This window comes from Phyllosticta citriasiana (assembly GCF_038021145.1).
Source record: "Phyllosticta citriasiana strain CBS 120426 chromosome Unknown IWZ02scaffold_11, whole genome shotgun sequence".
Taxonomy (NCBI): Eukaryota; Fungi; Ascomycota; class Dothideomycetes; order Botryosphaeriales; family Phyllostictaceae; genus Phyllosticta; species Phyllosticta citriasiana.
In genome coordinates, this window is record NW_027117288.1 from 731,859 (window position 1) to 749,670 (window position 17,812).

Genomic DNA, 17,812 nt, shown 5'->3' on the forward strand with positions numbered 1-17,812 from the left:
CGAACGACGAGAGATGCAGCGAGGCGCAGTTTGGCAGGGAAAGAAGGGACAGGTCAGGAAGGGATGGGCATAGGAGGAGGACTGGGTGGGTGAGAGATGCGTGGCCGAGTCGTGGCATAGCATAGCATGGCGTGGCAGGTCAGGGCAGGGCATTGCATGGCATGGCATGGCGTGGAAGACGGCATCCACACTCACTGGCTCGCTCGCACGCACGCGCCTTTGTACGTTCCTGCGGCCACGATGGCGAGGTTGGCGGGCGGGGACAATCTCGAAGTGCGTGCGTGCGTGATTACATTTCTGCCGGCAGAGTACCTACGCAGCGGTGGGTCGCCTTAGCAATGAATGCTTTTGCTCAGTCAGTCTACGTGCGCAGAAAGAAGACAGCCAACAGACTTGACGTGAGAGATTTGAAATTTTTTTTTTTCGGTCGCCAGCATGCGATGGTGGAGAAGTAAATGCGTGAGAGGAAAGGAAGGAAGGATGTGAAGACGACGACGATGATGATGAATGATGTGCTGGGAGCAACCCGACCGGTGAATCAATCAATCGGATCCTCGCGGCTAGGCTAGTCTGCGCTGCGCTCGTGGCTCGTCAATCATGTCCTGGCTGCGTCCGCGCGCGTACATACGTACCTGACGGCGCTGTCAGGGCATGCAAAACGTTTCTTTCTCTTCCACCGTTGAGAACGGACCTCTAGTGACCAGCCAGCCCGGTTGCTGGGCAGGCAGATCGAGGCCGTTGTCGATGAACTGCCAAATTTTGTGGATCCAATGTTGTACAGTGGATTTGTAGCAGCAGGTGGATAGAGATTTCATATGCCCAGTTGCTCTTTCTAGCCCAGATGACGCAAGGATACATTGCAAAGTGTGTGCAGACGGCGAAGCAAGTCGATGGCCAAAGCGGTAGTAGTACATCAGAGCTTTTCCCCCCTCCCTCCTTCTCCGTCGTCCCCTTTCACCGGTCCTCTGGTTCGTGGAAACGGCTTCTATTTTGGGCTGCGAAACAGCTCAATGGCGTCATGTGGATATGATCCAGGGCAGATCGCCATATTGGGAGAGGTCGAGACCGTCGTGGTGGCCAAGGCATGGCAGTCGTGTGAAAAAAAATAAAAATAAAAACAAAAAAAAATTGTGAAGCAAAACAGTCACACATGAAGCAAAAGGTATCGTGGGTACGGTCAGGGGCATTTTGTGCAATAGGAATACGAGCGAGCTTGGCCCGTTCAAACCACTGTGAAAGGGCACGCGGAAAGAACGAAACGGTTTGAAACTGGCCGCAACGACTCGTCAGCTCGTGGCGAAGGGGAACATGTCTCGGGTTGGCCGACGATGCGACGTTGCGAGTTTGCGGCAGGGCGGCGAGTGGGCGAGTGGGCGGGCGGATTTGCGCGCTTGGGTGCGTGCAAGGAAGAAAGATCTGCGCCTCGAAAAAATGTGGGTCGTCGCCCTTGGTGTTCGCCCGGGGAACTCGGAGGTGGGTACTTTCGCCCTGTGTTTGTGGGTACTGAAGACAATGCGAAGCCGTTTCTTGCAAGGAGCGTTGCTGCGATGTGAGAAAAATGCCTCCTCTGTTCATAAATGGCCGGCAGCTTTCACCGGCACATATGCGTCAGACAAGAGTGCTGCTGAGACGACTTCGGAGATACCTCGCTTGACGACTTCAGAAAGTGCCCTTCAGTAACGTTCCTTATTCGAGGTGGAGCCTGTTCGGGAAATCTGATGGCCTGCATTGCTATTGCATGTCCTAGTTTGGAGAGCGATGTTGCTGTGGACGAAATGAGAGTAGTTCGAAGAAAAGAACAGTTCATGGTTGCTGCTCAAATAATCCTGTCGATTGCACCGTTGCTCCATAAACAGTATTCCACAGAATGGAGAAAGAAACATTCCCCTTGTGATGTGCCATATACGCCAAAAACCTTCCATTCCACACATTGGTATCATCACTTTACCCAAGACATTTGCTTTGGCGTTGTTTGGGTCTCCCATCGCCTTCAAAACTGCGTCCTGGTCTAGCATTAAGCGTTCACCCGGACACCGCGCTGGCTGGTATTCGTACTTGGGTTCCTGACGGAGCCTGGCCTGGCCAAAGTGTACTTTGCAAACGCCCGAGCGAGTGCCTTCTTGCAGCTGACCTTTTGAGAGCCGACAAAGGAGTCAACTGCGACAGCAATGGCGCGGTCAATGTCCTGACCGCTGCAGTACTCGGACAGACGCATCTTGGCGAATGCTTCGCTGATACGCATGATGGCTTCAAGGTGACGGACCTGCGGCGCTTGTTAGTGCATGAGGAGATGGCTCGCACACAAAGTAGACTTACAGTAATGGGGTAGGCACCAGTGGCCAAAGACTCCCGACGCATGTCGGCAAAAAGACGCGCGACCTTGTCTTGGTCGATTTGGTACAGCTTGGGGGAGCACCTCTCCCGAGCAAACAAAATGTACTTCCTGAGCAGCTCCTGAGGAATCTCGCCTTCGTTTGCTTCAGCTTCAGCCTCGTTGTCGACTGTCATGGACTCAGGGTCATCCGCGGCGTTCATGGGGTGCGCGCGACCATGGGAGTTGACAACGAAATTTGCAAGGCGCTCATCCTCTGAAGGGTCAACAGTGTCTCTGACGACGCAAAGAATGTCGAAACGCGACAAGATAGGCTCCGTCAGCTCGACATTCTGGCTGAAAGGAATTGTTCCGTTGTAGCGGCCACCGATGGGGTTGGCAGCTGCAATGATGGCACAGCGGGCCTGCAGGGTAGTGACAATTCCAGCCTTGGAGATGGAAATGGTCTGTTGTTCCATGGCTTCGTGAATCGAGGTACGGTCTTGGTCGTTCATTTTGTCGAATTCGTCAATAAGGCAAGTACCTCTGTCCGCAAGCACCATGGCGCCACCCTCAAGCGTCCACTCGCTGGTCATCGGATCACGGCGCACACTGGCCGTGAGACCGACAGCACTAGCTCCTTGACCAGTGGCGAAGACGGCGCGATGAGCCGTCTTTTCAACGTACTTGAGAATCTGCGATTTCGCTGTACCAGGATCACCGAGAAGCAGCACGTTGATGTCTCCACGGATGGCGTGTTTGCCCTGGGCGACCTTGCTAACGCCGCCAAACAAAGACAACGCGACGGCCGTTTTGATGTCGGTGTGTCCGTAGATGCTGGGAGCTATGGAGTTGACAATCCTGTCGACGATCTTGGGATCACGCGAGAGAGCGCGGATCTGGCGCTCGTCTTCTTCAGTGAGACGGAAACCAGCCAGTTGGTCATGAGATTTTGCAACGTGGTTGGCCTCGATGATCGTGGCGAAGACGGGGAATCCGTTTTTATTGTTGAGCTGAGGATCATAGTTGTTGCGGTAGATACCAGTGACCTCGACCTCTTCACCAGGCTTGCAAGAGTCGATCAAGTCCCAGAGCAAGATGACCTCGCGGTGACGCGGAAGCCTGCCAGCCGGAACTGTGCCAGGGGATTCCTGGAGGGTGAGCTTTTGATAGTTGCGGTAGACAGTCTGCTCTGCGTTCAAGTTGAAAGGACCCTTGGATTGACAAAACTGGCAAAAAGAGATTTTGACCTCGACGCTTGAATCCTGGGGAAAGGGGCCAAGAGTCATGCCGCACTTGGTGCAGTCGAACTTGACATATTTGAGCTGCGGGAACACACCGCTTCTGCGAGTCACGACGCCAGTGACGCGAACAAGGCAGTCGAGGTGACTTTGACGGAGTTGACGGAGTGTGTACTGGATGGGGAGGTTGACAAAACGGACATGGATTTCCGAGTGGATACGCTCATAATCGGGGTAGTGGAGAAGCGTAACTTCCATGGCAACCTCGTCAAAAATTTTGAGGACTTCAGAAGGTGCATTGGCGAGGAAGTATGATAGAGTGGCCTTGTCCGACGCCAGATGGTCCCATTCGATCTCGAGGGACTCGGCGTTGACTTCACCAAGAGTGCGAATACGATTCCCGTAAACGGATGCGCCATGCGCGTCAGTGTGCTCGGTCAAGAAAGACCTAAACTCGCGCGCAATTGTCCTATGGACTGCGGGCTGGGCGATCCAGTCTGTCAAGTTGGAAGCTTTGATATCAGCCAGCGCCTCGAGAGACAGCTCTTCCTCGTCTGGGTTGGCATCCATGTCCATGTCGTCTTGGTCTTCATCGTAGCGGTGCCTGCGACGGCGGGGCTGACTTCTGAGCGCGGCAATGTCATCTCCTTCGTCGTCCAAATAAGCTGCGGGCATCTTGCGTTGGCGGGCCAGCTCGCGGTCGCGGCGGTTCAATCGGGCTTCCAACTGCCTGCGTTCGGCCATGTCCATGTCGTCGTATTCGTCATCGTCAATGTCTTGTCCCGCGTAGGTGTCGTCCTCGCGGGAGCCGTAGTCCCTTTCGAAGTTGTCGGCAAAGAGGTCAATGCCGTCCTCTTCTTCGGCCATCTCATCTACATCGTCAATGTCGCCAATCAAGTCTTCTTCCTGCTGGTCTAGAGTGTCTTCTTCGACGTCTGGCGGGAAAGCTGGTGGAGAAGAGGCAGGGGCTGCAAGCAGTGTAAGCAATCCATGTCTGCCGTTCGCACGACTGCTTACTCACGACTTGAAGGCGGCAACATTGCCGAGGAAGACGGAACATCATCATCGGGCTCGCGAGAACGCTTGCGGCGGTTGGTGCCGGAAGCACCGCGATTCGCGGACGACATGTTCGAGCGCAACGGTGAACTTTGGAGCTGTCAGCGAAGCCGGACAAGATAGGCACGTAGCGGGGGCCTAAAACGTATAACAACGCACCTCATTGAATACTAAGAGAAAGCAATGTTGTTAAAGTAGGAAATCTTCGAACGAGGCAACTGAAAGCTGGGAGGGAAAGCGCTCTGTCAGCCAAAAGGTGTAGGTGGAGAGTGGAGTCGAAAGGCGCGGCGCGGGAAGAATTGGACAGCAGCTTAAGCGCCAACGCGAAAATACGCGTCGCGTCGCGCGCGGTCCTAATTTGTTAAAGTGGCTGCATTAGTCGTTGCCGCTCCGAGGGTCATCTCAGTTGCGCCCGCGCCAACACGAGAGCTCCTCTCTAATCGCACACCACTTTCTGCACAGGCCTGCTTTCTTCTCTCAATTGTCGCCGTCTTCTTACAACTGCGACTCACCATGGCCGATCCCGTTGCCCAAAAAGTAGGGAGGTCGAACAGCATGTCGCAAGCTTCTGAGAAATCCCAAACAGCACAAGAGTAGGTCGCGTCGCATTCAGCTTCCAGCTCGACTTTGGACAGACGATAACATTCTCCAGCTTCATAAACAGCCAGCTGCAGCTTGAGGCCGATGCGCGCGAAGTACTGCCTTATGTTAGTTACGCAATGTCCTCGTTCAAGTGAAATGATTGTGCGCTGACGCAGCACAGCAATTCGACACCTGTTCGCGCCCACTCGGCCCTCTGCGCCAGAAGCTCTGGTCGTGCTTGACCTGCAATCCTCCTCCGGCCGATCCCAACGAAGCTTATACTCCCGCCGGTGTGTGCTATTCTTGCCACGTCTCATGTCATGGGGACCATACGCTGGTTGAGCTGTTCGCCAAGCGCAATTTCGTCTGCGACTGCGGCACGACGCGCATCCAGTCAGACCATCCATGCAGCCTGCGAATCAACGAAGAGACGGGTTTGAAGGGTGATGTGCGCGGGGCAAGTCCTGAGCCGACCAATCATTACGACCACAACTACCGAAACCGATTCTGTGGATGCGGACAAGATTACAATGCGTACGAGGAGAAGGGGACCATGTTCCAATGCTTGGGTCTAGGCACCGTAGAGGATGGTGGTTGTGGAGAGGATTGGTGGCATCCAGAGTGTATCGTGGGACTGCCGCGAGATTGGTACAAAAAGGACACCAAAGCCGGTGGCGACAAGGATGCAGCGAAACCAGAACAGGAAAAAGAAGAAATTTCAAACGCCAATGAGACTGCTGCCGCGGATTCTGGACCAGCCAATGGGCACGGTGCAAATCAGGAAAATGATGAAGCAGATGCTGAGAATGAAGTTGAAGACGAGCCCCCGACTCCGCCTGGATTCCCGCACGAAGACGACTTTGAGCACTTCATTTGCTACAAGTGTGTCGAGGCATTCCCGTGGATCAAGCGTTATGCCGATGCAGATGGCTTCCTGCAACCTGTTTACTACAAGCCAAGCTCTCCCAATACCACATGCGGGGCCGACGACGCAAAGGCAGATTCTTCTTCGACGGTAAGAACGGCACCGGCAGAAGTCGTACCAGAACAAGACAGCAAGAAGCGCAAAGCCGACGACGAGGACGACGCCTCATCCGACTCTGCAAAGCGCCAACGCCAGTCTCAAGAGCCAGGGGTGGAGTCGGGGGAAAACGGGAGCAGACCAGTCTCCGAATCGACCTGCTACTACAACAAACTCCCACCGGCGCCGACAGGCCAGCTATCCCTCTTCATGACGGCGGGATTCCGCGAGCGGCTCTGCCACTGCCGGACGTGCTTCCCGTTGCTGGCTCCGCACGCATATCTGCTCGAGGAGGAAGACGTCTATGAGCCTCCACTGTCATCGGCGTCATCGGCTGCAGGGGATGATGCCAACGCAGCGGCGCGCGGCGGCGGATCAGTCGGGTCGCGCAGCCTGCTTGACAAGGGCGAGGCGGCGCTCAGCAATGTGGACCGCGTGCGGGCCATTGAGGGCGTTATGGTCTACAATCACCTCAAGGACAAGGTCAAGGACTTTTTGAAGCCTTTTGCCGAGAGCGGGACTCCTGTCGGCGCTGAGGATATCAAGCGGTATTTCGAGGGGTTGAGAGGTGACGCGGATGGCATCATGGCTGCGAGAGGCGATGCTGCTGGTGGCGGTGGCAGCAATGGCAGCGCGGATGGGAATGGTGGGGATGAGGGTGGACAAGGGGGAGAGGGAGCTGGCGGTGGGAGGAAGGAACAGAGTGGTGAGTTTGACGCAGAGGTCTGAGCGTGCTGTGCTAACCACTTTTGCAGGCTACTGAGCGGTCACGATCAACGGCCTAGTCACCAGTGAGACGAGATGCCGACGCGTCGATCAAATAGGGAGAAGGCGTTTGATACCTCTGGTTTGTACAAGAACTTCGTTCTTAGGTTTTTAGTCAATTAGCACGGTGCCAATTGTTCTGTTCTTCATTCAATTCCCCAAAGTCACTTTGCTTGAACTCATGATTGAAGGAGACGTCATGTCGAATTAATCAAAAGCTGGAATCGAGATGCTCGCTTCACCATGACCAAAAACGCCAGATTCACAATCTTGCCACCATCACGTCGTGTCCTCCAGGAATACAGACACATCTACTGTTCCACGCCACGACCGAGGTCACGTCCATGCGGATATGGCGTCCACTTCACGACGGCAACGACATAGTGCTGCACACCCCAGCCATCAATCTCACCACTCCACGTCCACTCCTTGGGCTGGTCGTTGTGTGCGGAGAAGATGGCATTGTCGCCGCGACGGCTGAACATCTCGCTGCGACGCCAATGATCAACGATGGGATCAAGCTGATGCTTCTTGCGAACGAGGGTCTCAAACTCAATGACGAGCTCCTCGGTGACGGCAGGCAGGGTCAAGTTGACGCTTCTGACCTGCAAGTCCTCGTCGTTCTCCCACCACCACCAGTCAGTGTGGCGGATGGTGATTGTGATGCGGCGGGGCTGGAAGCGCGGGCTGGCGAAGAGGCGGGCGAAATCGTGGCTCTCGAAGTAGTACAGCTGCGGGAAGAAGTGCACGTGTTGCAGGTCGCGCACGTTGGCGGCGGTCAGGGCGCAGGAGCGCGGCGAGAAGGACCTGGACGTTATCCCATGCGGCCGCAGCCTGGCAGAGGGACCGCGGGCGGAGCTCTCCCAGATGGGAATCGTGGCGCTGCGCATGGGGATGGAGTGCGTCTCGGCCCAAGCCAGGCGACATGTCTGCAGCAGCGCGGTGCACACTCGAAAGGCGTGCGTGTAGCCCGGACGGCGGTAGAAGCTGTCGTCTGGATATGGCCGCGACGAGTCCAGGTGCTGCGAGACGGCCAGTTCGAAGATTTGGTTGCGGATTTCGGCGGGCAGCTTGCTCCACAGGGGAGACTGCTGCTGGTGGTGTGCGTGTGACAGGTCCAGGGATATGAGGGCGCGGCGTGTATTGCGAGGGGTGGTTTGCTGGCCGGTGGCTGAAGCTTTCTTGGATCTGGTTGTGGGAGCTTCGTAACGGGCGGCGGCAGGGATCGGTAGGGTGCGACGAGGCATGAAGGTGGTGGTGATGGTGATTCGGGCAAGTTTGATGAAGGGAGCGAGTGTTTGGACTGTGATTTATAGATTCCCATTTGATACAATTGTTTGCTCAAGGCAGGCAGAAGTCAGCGCCATGGCCAGGGCTAGCCTTGTGGGTTCCGTTCCGTTCCTTCAGACAGCCGCGAACCCCGTCTCATCTTTGCTTTTCCTCCGCTCGACTTGAACGACCAAACGAACTTGTCGATTCGCTGATGGTCCCGTCGCTGTAGCCCAAGGCGCGGACCAACGCCGCCCCAATCACGCCCATCCCGGCTTCATCCCAGCTCCAGCCCAAGACGGCAGAATGAGGGCGCAATCTCGAGTCGGCAGCCAGACGGGCGCCAGCAAGGCACTGTGGGCCTCGGTTATCTCTCTCGTGGGAAGAATGAGTACCGTAGTCGAGAGAATAGATGAAGGCGGCTGGCGATGCGCGAAATTCCTAACAGTTGGACAGATGTATGCCTATATATTTCCCACTCGGGCTGTCTACCTGCACCACCGCTTTTCGCCTACGTCTGCTCCCCTCTCGTCAGCGCCCACTGTCCGCTCCGCCAGCCGTCGTCTTTTTTCCGTCTTCGCGCTTCCGCTACCATTCCATCCGACCTGTTTCTCGTTTTTCCCAATTAGGCAATCGCCGCTGCTTTCTCCACACATCTCCCCACACGGCAGGCGCAAAAACTGCGCTCTGCGCCAACAGCTCAGCTCCTCCACACCAGCTCCAACCGCCTTCTCGACTGTGCAAAATCATTCAAACCGCCCAACATGAGCCTCACCAATGAGTCGGTGGCTTCCATTTCCAGCATCTCGCCAGTCTTTACGCGTGCCTCGACCACCGAGTCTCCGCTGACCAGCCCGGATGGCTCCAACTTTGACGTCACGGACATTGACAGCGCCCTGGTCGATTGTCTCGTTCGCGACTATGATCTCGAGAGCGTTTGCTCCATCCTCATTCAGATTGCCTACCGCGCCGGCGACATGGTTGTGGCCGCCGACCCGTCCGTCGACGAGAGTGACACCAAAAACAACTCGAGCGATCGCGTGACGGCCACCGATAAGGCCGTCGAAGCCATGATCTATGAGAGCCTCAAGGCCGCCTTCCCCAGCTTTGACTTCCTAGGCGAAGAGACGTTCAAAGAGGGTCAAAAGCTGACCGACGCGCCGACATTCGTCGTCGATCCCGTCGATGGCACGCTTAACTTCATCCACGGCTTCCCCAACGTTGCCATCTCGCTGGCTCTGACGATTGCCCGCCAGCCCGTCGTCGGTGTCATTTACAACCCCTTTCGCCGCGATTTGTTCACCGCCGTCAAGGGCAAAGGCGCCCACCTGACGCGCTTCGATGGCCGCAAAATGGCTCTCCCCATCAAGAAAACGCCCGCGCCTCTAACGTCTCTCAACGACTGTCTCGTAGCTGTCGAATGGGGCAACCAGCGCCACGGACCCAACTGGGACCTGCGAACCTCTGTGCACAAGAAGCTGCTGTCATCAAAAGATGGTGGTGGCGCCATGGTGCACTCGGTCCGGTCCAACGGGTCGGCGGCCCTCGACTTTTGCTACGTCGCGGCCGGCTGGTTCGACGCCTTCTGGGAGGCCGGCGTGTGGATCTGGGACGTGTGCGCCGGCTGCGTCATCCTCTCCGAAGCGGGCGGCATGCTCGTGTCGGCCAACCCGGGCGATTGGTCTCCGGATCTCGAGGGCCGCTGCTATTTCGCCGTGCGTGGCGCGCCGAGCGATGGCCAGCGCAAGATTGTCGACGAGCTGTGGGGCCTCATGGATGGGAAGAGTTTTGCTTATCCTGTCCGGAAGTGATGGGTGTTGAGAAAGCACCTGCTTCGGTTTCATGGACCAAGCAATGTGATGGATGAGCAGCAGCGGAAAAGATGGATGGCTTCTAGGGCGCCGAATGGCTCCTCCTTGCAACACTCGGCATAAGAACCATCACCACCAGCTATCTGTCCGTGGACATCGAATCAGTCGATCAACAATCCATCTCTCTCCCTCGCAAAAGTACCTCTCTAGTTCGCTGGATACCCGGAATCGCTTCCTTTCGCTACCATTCATCATTTACCGTAAGGCGTTGACAGGGCGTAGCGTGGCGTTTTCTTCTTCTTCTTCTTCTTCTTCTTCTTCTTCTCCTTCTCACGCAAACATCAACCTTCCCCCTTTCTTCTTCTTTTCCCTTTTCCTTTCCCTTTCCATTTGTACTATAACACAAGACGAGATGAGCGGAGCGCGGCGTCACTGGAGCTAATCATGGCGTTTTCTTTCTTTTCCCTCTTTTCCTCACTCGCTTCCTTGCTTCTCCTTTCCTCCTTTTCCCTCTGCCCTTCTGCTTCTGCTTCTGCTTCTTTTTTCGAGTTTGCGTTGCTTCGCAAAGCAATGCGCTGCTTTCTCACCGCGCATGAGCTTGATGCGTACTTGAATGGCTACTGGCTGGCGGGCGGACGAACGGACAGACGCAGCGCGAGGCTGCACGGGATGGATAGACTACGGTCGTGTGGATGAGCGGACACACGGACACACGGATGAAGCGCAAGTGCGAATGCGCGTAATAGAGAATAGAACACGATGGGGATGCGAATCTGACTGAGGGATGAGATGAGGTGAGATGAGATGAGATGAGCGAGTTACCCACCGTAAAGCGGGTCCGTATGCATCTATGTATGTGTGTGTGCGTGTGTGGTGAATACATGCATGAATTAACGGACAAAAGAAAGAAAGAAAAACGGAAAGAAAAAAGGAAAGAAAGAAAGAAAGAGAGAGAGAGAGAGAGAGAGAGAGAGAAAGGAAAAGCAGGTGCTCGAGCTTCCGGTTGTCTACACTCCCCGTCGTGCCATCAACGCGAGGGAGGGATTAAATGTTTGTGCATCATTTCGTCTCAGGTCGTCGTGTTCTTGCCGACTGCGGTGGCTGGCTGATGACCGACCAGTCAGTCAGTCAGTCAGTCAGCCACTCTCACGATGAAAGCTCGTCCGATTTTTTTCGAATTCAATTCACTCACTACTTCATACACGTCAATTCCTTCACATCAACACTTGTCCTGCTTCTCCTCCTCCTCCTCCCCTTCCCCGAGTATCTCATCACCTCTCTTCCCCTCAAACCGTCGCACTGTGCCTGTTTGCATGCACACGACACGACGATACAACAAACAGCAAACGAACAAGCAAACACCCTGCGCAAACCTCTCTCCCAGCTCCCTTTCTCCCTTTCTCCCTTTCTCCCTTTCTCTAATACTGCCTAGCTACATATACGAGGTACAAATATAGGTAGGTAGGCGTAGCGGTGGTGGTGGTGGTGGTGGTATAACAAAGACTGCTTCCGAACCCGAATCGAACGACGAACAGCGAATAGCGGATAGCGATGAGATCGACGTACAAATAGACAATATACGTAGGTGGATACAGATCGACCAGCGGATGGAAAAAAAAAAAAAATTTGCAGAAATATACTGTACTATACTCCAGAAGATCAACTAATCAGAAAAACAGACGCGACGACCCTTTTGTTGTTGTTGTTGTTGTTGTGTGCCGCCTCCACCCACCCCTGCCGCCGCCGCCGCCGTTGAAACGGCAGAGCGGCTGTATTTTTTTTTTCTTTTTCTTCTTCTACTTATTTGTTTGGTTCAGCGAAGTGAGAGGTTGAAGATTTGGAAGAGGAGGGACTGGGGGTATGGAGGGGGCGTGGTGGGAGTATGAGGCAGCACAAGTCATTGCGGACACGTCGTACTCGTCGGCGTGCTGTGGGACGATCCACATGTTGTCGTCTGCCTCAGTAGTGACTGCAGTGTCTGAGGCTGCGGATGCTGCTGCTGCTCGCTTTGGACTGCCGGCGGTGCAGCAGCACCCGCAGCGCCCGACTCGTCCGCAGTAGTAGCACCCTCTTCCCTCAAGAAGCCCAGCTCCTTCATGGGCTCAACGGCGTGCGGACGCCAGTCAGCTGGCAGACGGGCATAGGCGACCTGGACGATGCCCTTGGCCCAGCCCTTGCCCCACCAGTAGTCGTCGAGCTCCTTGAGGATGGACGAGTAGTGGGCAAGGATGAGCAGCGCCTGCGGCCGCGACTCCTTAAGGCACTCGACATAGCGCTCGGGCACAATCGACGGCCAGATGAGGATGGACGTGACCGAGTCCTGGTTGGGCTTGCTGTACAGGATGGCGGTGCACTTGCGCAGGTGTTCGAGCGCGTCCGAGTACGCGCGCAGGTCGGCCGGCGCCGTCGGCGGGTGCTGCACCAGAACGAGGTCGCGCAGCGCGTTCAAGCGCGGTTGCAGTGCCGCCGGTAGAGGCGGCTCGCTGACGTAGATGGACGGGTCCAGAATGAGCCGGAACGGCGTCTCGCAGATCCACTCGTAGACGCGCCCGTTGCCCGTGTGCAGAATCGACGGCAGCCCGCGTATCAGACGCAGCCATTCGGACGGGTCGTCAAAGGTGATGGTTGAGATGGCTTCGTCCGAGGCCGAGTCGAGCTTGTGCGTCGAGCCGAGGACAAACATGCAGAGGAAGCAGCTGAAGACGACGAGGCTCTCGCAGTTTTCTCGCGTGATGTTGGACAGACGCTCGCGGAAGCAGCCAAGGGCTCCATTGAGGTATCGTGTGCCCACAGTGGCCAGATGGGCTCTTCTCGAGGGGCATGTGTGGGCTTTGTGGATGGCGCCCATGGCCAGGATACCGCGCATCAGAGGGGGGTCATGAATGCCCAGTGTTGGGGCATAGCGTTGCCACAATTCGCAAAGATTAGGTCGAGCTGTAAAGGTCTGGCTGGTGTAGCAAGTGTAGTGGTGGAGGATCTCCATGTCCTCGGCGGTGAAGCAGGCCAAGCTGTTTGGAGATTCATATCTGGAAGACGGCGAAGGGGCCAAGTTGGTGGGAGATTGGTTTGCTGTTTGCGAAGCTGTGGAGGAGGATGGCCCGGAGCGTGGCGCGTTGTTGTAGGGCAAATTGGGGACGCTGAACTGGAGACTGCATACTGTCGAGCGCTTCAAACAGTTGCTACACGTCGGCTTGAGCTCATCGCACTACCGGATGAGCCAGTCGAGGTCAGCTTGAATAAGGAAACCACGAGACAAGGGTTGAAAGGACGGGGTACAGGGGGCACAAAGGATGTGGTGGTTTTTAAGAGAGGCAGCACGTGAGGATGTCAAAGGGTCAGGCCGTGGCTTGAACGGGCAGCGAGTAGAAAAGGGCAAGAAATGGCGATAGCATTCGGGCGGATCGACGTACCTTGACTCTGCGCTGCTTGCATTGGGCGCATCCGGTGCGCGTCTTCTTGTGGGATCGTCTGCTGGCAGGCTTCTTGTGCTGGGGTTCGGCGGACATGTCGGTTTGGGGCGGACAACAGCAAGCTGCCGAGACCACAGGCCACAATCATTGCGAGGCGACGGGCGCAGGGTGGAGAAGGAGTTGGTCTTGATTTTTGTCGCCTGGTGGACGAGACGTGATGTTTCGCGTGGGTAGGTACTTGCGCAGCGACAAAGCAACCCCTGCCGCTAGCTGGTTGTTGGTGCTTCTGCTGCTATTGCTGCTGCTGCTGCTGCTGCTGCTAATGTGCCGCCGTCGACAGACATGTGATGGTGATTGTTCAGCTTCATTGCGCTGGAGCATTCGACCTCGAAGCCAACCGTACCTTTGTGCACACCTTCCGGAACGCAGCCACTTCCGGGCCCGGCTGAGTTTGACATACAGTGAGAGCATAATGCAAATAATTAGACGGTTTGGCAGAGGGACAGATCAGATCGGATCTCAGCCGAAAGCCTTTTTTTTTTTTGGCTCGACCTTGGCGTCTTGGGAGCCGGTACAGTAGCTCAACGGACCGGACTGCATGCAGTGCATGTCATGTGTATCTGGTCCAGGATGCCTGCGCCGTCGTCAACGAAGCGTGGCGTTGGTTGGTTTGAGAGCGCAGCCGTGCCTAGTTTATCTCATAAGTTAGACCCTCTTTATTCCGGTTTACGCTATCTAAATTAGGACTAGTAAGTAGCGCTTAGATCCCTAAAGACCCTAAGGACTAATCATATTACACGTAGCATAAACCTTAAAGAGGGTCTAAGAGTAACTTAGCCTATTTTATATAAGAGATGTCTTTAATACCGTAATAACTTCATTTAAAGCTATATATTACATACCTAATAACATTAGATTACCTTAAGACTACCTATAATTAAAAGCCCTATTTTATTACTATATAGGAATATATCTAAGTACTCCTATCTCTTAATGTTATTATTAAGATGCTAATAGTACTCTACCTCTATTAAGCCCCCTTACTAAAATTAAGACTAGCCCCCTTAAATATATAGAGTAGTACCTTAAGATACTAGGAGAATCATGTATAAACTAGATAATAAACCCTAATTATAATAATATGGATAATAACTCTAATAGTAAAGAGGAGGGTAATAATAGTTCTAATAAGGAGTTTAATAAGGATAATATAGAGGATGTTTTAGAGAATAGATTATAAGATGGACTAGAATTAAGTCTAGTAGATAAAGATATATAGGACTATAATAAAGCCTATAATAGGGATAATATCTAGTTAAATAAAAATATTAGGAGGAAGGATAAGCTTCTTAAAGTAGTAGAAGTAATAAAGTATTACCACCTTAGTTTTAAGTAGTTACTTATAGCTTAGGTATCTAATAATATTAAAGTAGGCTATAGGCATTACGCCTTACTATTATAGTAATAGAGTATATTACGCGCCGCCTTAAATCATCTAGTATTCTAAGACTATACTCTAGACTCCTTTAAGCGTAAGCTTAATTACCTTATCTATAGCTATAGCCTATATTTTAATAAGATTAACCTTAACATAGAGTATAGAGAAATTACATCTCTTAACTTAGCTAGTACTTATACTATAATCTAGAGTAAGGCACCTACTTAGTATAATATGCTTTTAAGAGTTCTTTAGAACTACTAGAGCTATTAGGAGAGTTATATAAAGGTAAGAGTATCCTAGAGTATAGTAGAGCGTAGTAAATAGAAAAGATATAAGTAGATATTTATGATTATAAGTATAGTATGCTATAGATGGTATAGATAGAGGTTAAACTTCCTCTTAATAGCACTTAGTACATATCTTCTTAGGTCTAGAATAAAGTAGTAAGTTATCTAAGTCCTTTATAGCCTTAGCGTTAGTCTATTATATTATATATTAAAAAGGGCCTTAGATTAGGTTACTCTATATAGTAAGGTAATAATATCTATAGACCCTATAGACTATAGAAACCCTATAGACCCTATATACCCTATATACCCTATAAACCCTATACACCCTATAAACCCTATAAACCCTAAGAGCTAACTAAAAATTAGGATAAAATGACTTCCTACTAATAATTTAAGTAGGACTACCTAAAGCAGCTTATAAAATCCCTTTAGATTATTATTATATATGATAATTTTAACTATTAAGACTTAAAGTGTAATAAGGTTCTTAGTAATATAATAAAAATACGCTTAAAGATAATAGCCGCCATTATTAATTATCTATATATACTAGATGATAGATTATACTAGGACATATATAATCTATCTATCCCCCTTAACCTTAAAGATATTCTTAAATCCCCTACTATATTTAGTAGAGAGGAAAACGGACTAGGCCTTACATTAACTAGGTTCCTAATTATTAATATAGTATAAAGGATCTATAGGTTAGGTATTAAGAAGGTATATAGGAATGACATAGATAGTATCCTCCTAACTATACTAGAGGTTAAGCGCCTATAGCCCTATAAGATAGACTTTATATAGCTTAGAATAATTAACTATAATAAAGAGTTAATTACTAGGACCTATAGGGTATATAAGAATATCTTCCTATAGTAGCTAGGACTTAAGAACTCCCTAGGTAAACTAAATAACTTTACTAAGTAACTATACCTTATATATAGTGATTAGCTTACCGCGTAACATATTTAAACTATTAAAGGTAAGTAGGAGGCCGTAATATAGGTATATAATAAGCATAGATAGCTACTTAGTATATCATCTTAGTTCTATATATAGATAAATCTTATTAATACTATTATTCGTACATATTAGGGGCTAGAGGGTGAATAGGGGGTAGAGGATATACATACCCTCTAGAGTAATATCCTTACCTATAACCGTAGTTAAACTAATAGAAGTAACACTAAATACTACTAAATATAGCCCCTATTTATATAAAGCTTTACATCCTATATGGTTACTCTCTTATATACTACTATGCGGCGTAAAGGGTATCTTCTTAAAGGGAAGAAATTCTAGATACTAGAGTTTATATCTAGTATTATTAGTATTATAACACCTAATTAACTCCTTAAGCTTATTAAAGATGTATAGCTTACTACCTTTATAGAGTAAGTATAGAGTAGTACTAATGACTAAGGATATCCTATCTAGGATATTAGATTCCGCACTATATGTTAACTACTATAAGAGATTAAGATTTTCCTTAGTATATACTATACTATTAAGTATAGTAATATTAGCCTTCTATAATATCTTATTAACCCTTTAATTATCCTATTCTTTAGTTCCGGGTAGTATAGATATAGGAAAGAGATATTATACTTCTACTAGAATCTATTAAATGTTAATACCCCTAAGCTCTAAGATATAATCCTCTTATCTAGGCTTATTAACTAGCTTAGAAGAGCTAATACCTTTAAGCTAATTAACCTCATATTAGAATACCTTAATGCTAATATGAAGCTTAAGATAAGGAACTTTAAAAATTCTACCCATAATAAGGAGGAGATACTTAATTAAATCTATCTATTAAATATATAGGTCTAATTACTATACTTATAGCTTAAAGGAGCTTTTAGTAAAGAGATATCTAGTTACTATATAAGGAAATTAGCGCTCTATAATATATTTAATCTCATAAAATCTCTCTACTCTTTCCGTCTTATTTAGTAAAGGAGCTACCTAGACCTAGTTAGTAAGAAACCCTTTAATTCTAAGGATATTTAGATAGCCGGCTTAATATATCTTAACTAATAAGTTAAGTAATTTAATAAGCTCTATATAAGATAAGGTAAGTATTATACTTAAATTATATATCCTATACTACTATAATAGGGTATAGATATAGGAGGATTTAAAGAGTTTATTAATGATAGTAATATACGCCTAGATAAGATTAAGATTAAGGGATTTATTAATAATAGTAATAAATAGCTTAATGCGATTAATAATCTAGTAATTAACTTACTTACTATACTAAATAAGGAATAGGAATAGTAGAAAGCTAGGGTCCCTATAAACCCTTATATCCCTATAAATCCTAAAGACCCTATTAACCCTACTAACTAATCTTATAAAGGCTATATTATAATATGTCTATAGATAGGTAGACTAAAGCGCTAGAGACTCCGTCCCGCTTTATCTAGTACTAATAAATTAACCTTAATTAATAATCTAGTACTCTAGTATATTTAAAACTCATCTCTTATCCTATTTCTTAACTTTACTTATCTCTTTATCTTCTAATACTATAACTAACCCTACTCCTATCCCCTTTCTAGTAAACACTATAAAACTATATAAGATGCTACTTATCCTAGATTAAG

At 50.2% G+C, this 17,812-nt stretch overlaps 6 protein-coding genes across 6 annotated transcripts; 3 read left to right on the plus strand and 3 right to left on the minus strand.

Annotated features, from left to right (window-relative positions):
• Positions 1-1,546: 1,546 nt before the first annotated feature.
• IWZ02DRAFT_501347 (MCM2/3/5 family-domain-containing protein) lies at positions 1,547-4,894 on the minus strand. Its single transcript, XM_066770275.1, has 4 exons — positions 4,768-4,894; positions 4,574-4,698; positions 2,317-4,520; positions 1,547-2,263 (listed from the first exon to the last, which is right to left on the minus strand). The coding sequence occupies exons 1-4, from the start codon at positions 4,770-4,772 to the stop codon at positions 2,015-2,017; spliced, it is 2,583 nt and encodes an 860-aa protein (XP_066620410.1). The 5' UTR covers positions 4,773-4,894; the 3' UTR covers positions 1,547-2,014.
• Positions 4,895-5,121: 227 nt separating this feature from the next.
• Positions 5,122-7,113, plus strand: IWZ02DRAFT_506570 (uncharacterized protein; the record flags this gene model as incomplete). Its single annotated transcript, XM_066770400.1, has 3 exons — positions 5,122-5,201; positions 5,261-5,315; positions 5,372-7,113. The coding sequence occupies 3 exons, from the start codon at positions 5,122-5,124 to the stop codon at positions 6,938-6,940; spliced, it is 1,704 nt and encodes a 567-aa protein (XP_066620411.1). The 3' UTR covers positions 6,941-7,113.
• Positions 7,114-8,366, minus strand: IWZ02DRAFT_49903 (uncharacterized protein). Its single transcript, XM_066770224.1, has one exon. The coding sequence runs from the start codon at positions 8,221-8,223 to the stop codon at positions 7,288-7,290; it is 936 nt and encodes a 311-aa protein (XP_066620412.1). The 5' UTR covers positions 8,224-8,366; the 3' UTR covers positions 7,114-7,287.
• Positions 8,367-9,009: 643 nt separating this feature from the next.
• On the plus strand, positions 9,010-10,056 carry IWZ02DRAFT_471096 (uncharacterized protein; the record flags this gene model as incomplete). The annotated part of the gene is made up of 2 exons (XM_066768845.1): positions 9,010-9,030; positions 9,178-10,056. 2 exons carry the CDS (start codon positions 9,010-9,012, stop codon positions 10,054-10,056), a joined length of 900 nt encoding a protein of 299 aa, XP_066620413.1.
• A 1,639-nt stretch (positions 10,057-11,695) lies between these two features.
• IWZ02DRAFT_458398 (uncharacterized protein) lies at positions 11,696-13,786 on the minus strand. Its single transcript, XM_066768005.1, has 2 exons — positions 13,467-13,786; positions 11,696-13,261 (listed from the first exon to the last, which is right to left on the minus strand). The coding sequence occupies exons 1-2, from the start codon at positions 13,560-13,562 to the stop codon at positions 11,954-11,956; spliced, it is 1,404 nt and encodes a 467-aa protein (XP_066620414.1). The 5' UTR covers positions 13,563-13,786; the 3' UTR covers positions 11,696-11,953.
• On the plus strand, positions 13,460-14,142 carry IWZ02DRAFT_49890 (uncharacterized protein). The gene has a single exon (XM_066770222.1). It carries the CDS (start codon positions 13,684-13,686, stop codon positions 14,044-14,046), a length of 363 nt encoding a protein of 120 aa, XP_066620415.1. The 5' UTR covers positions 13,460-13,683; the 3' UTR covers positions 14,047-14,142.
• Positions 14,143-17,812: the final 3,670 nt, after the last annotated feature.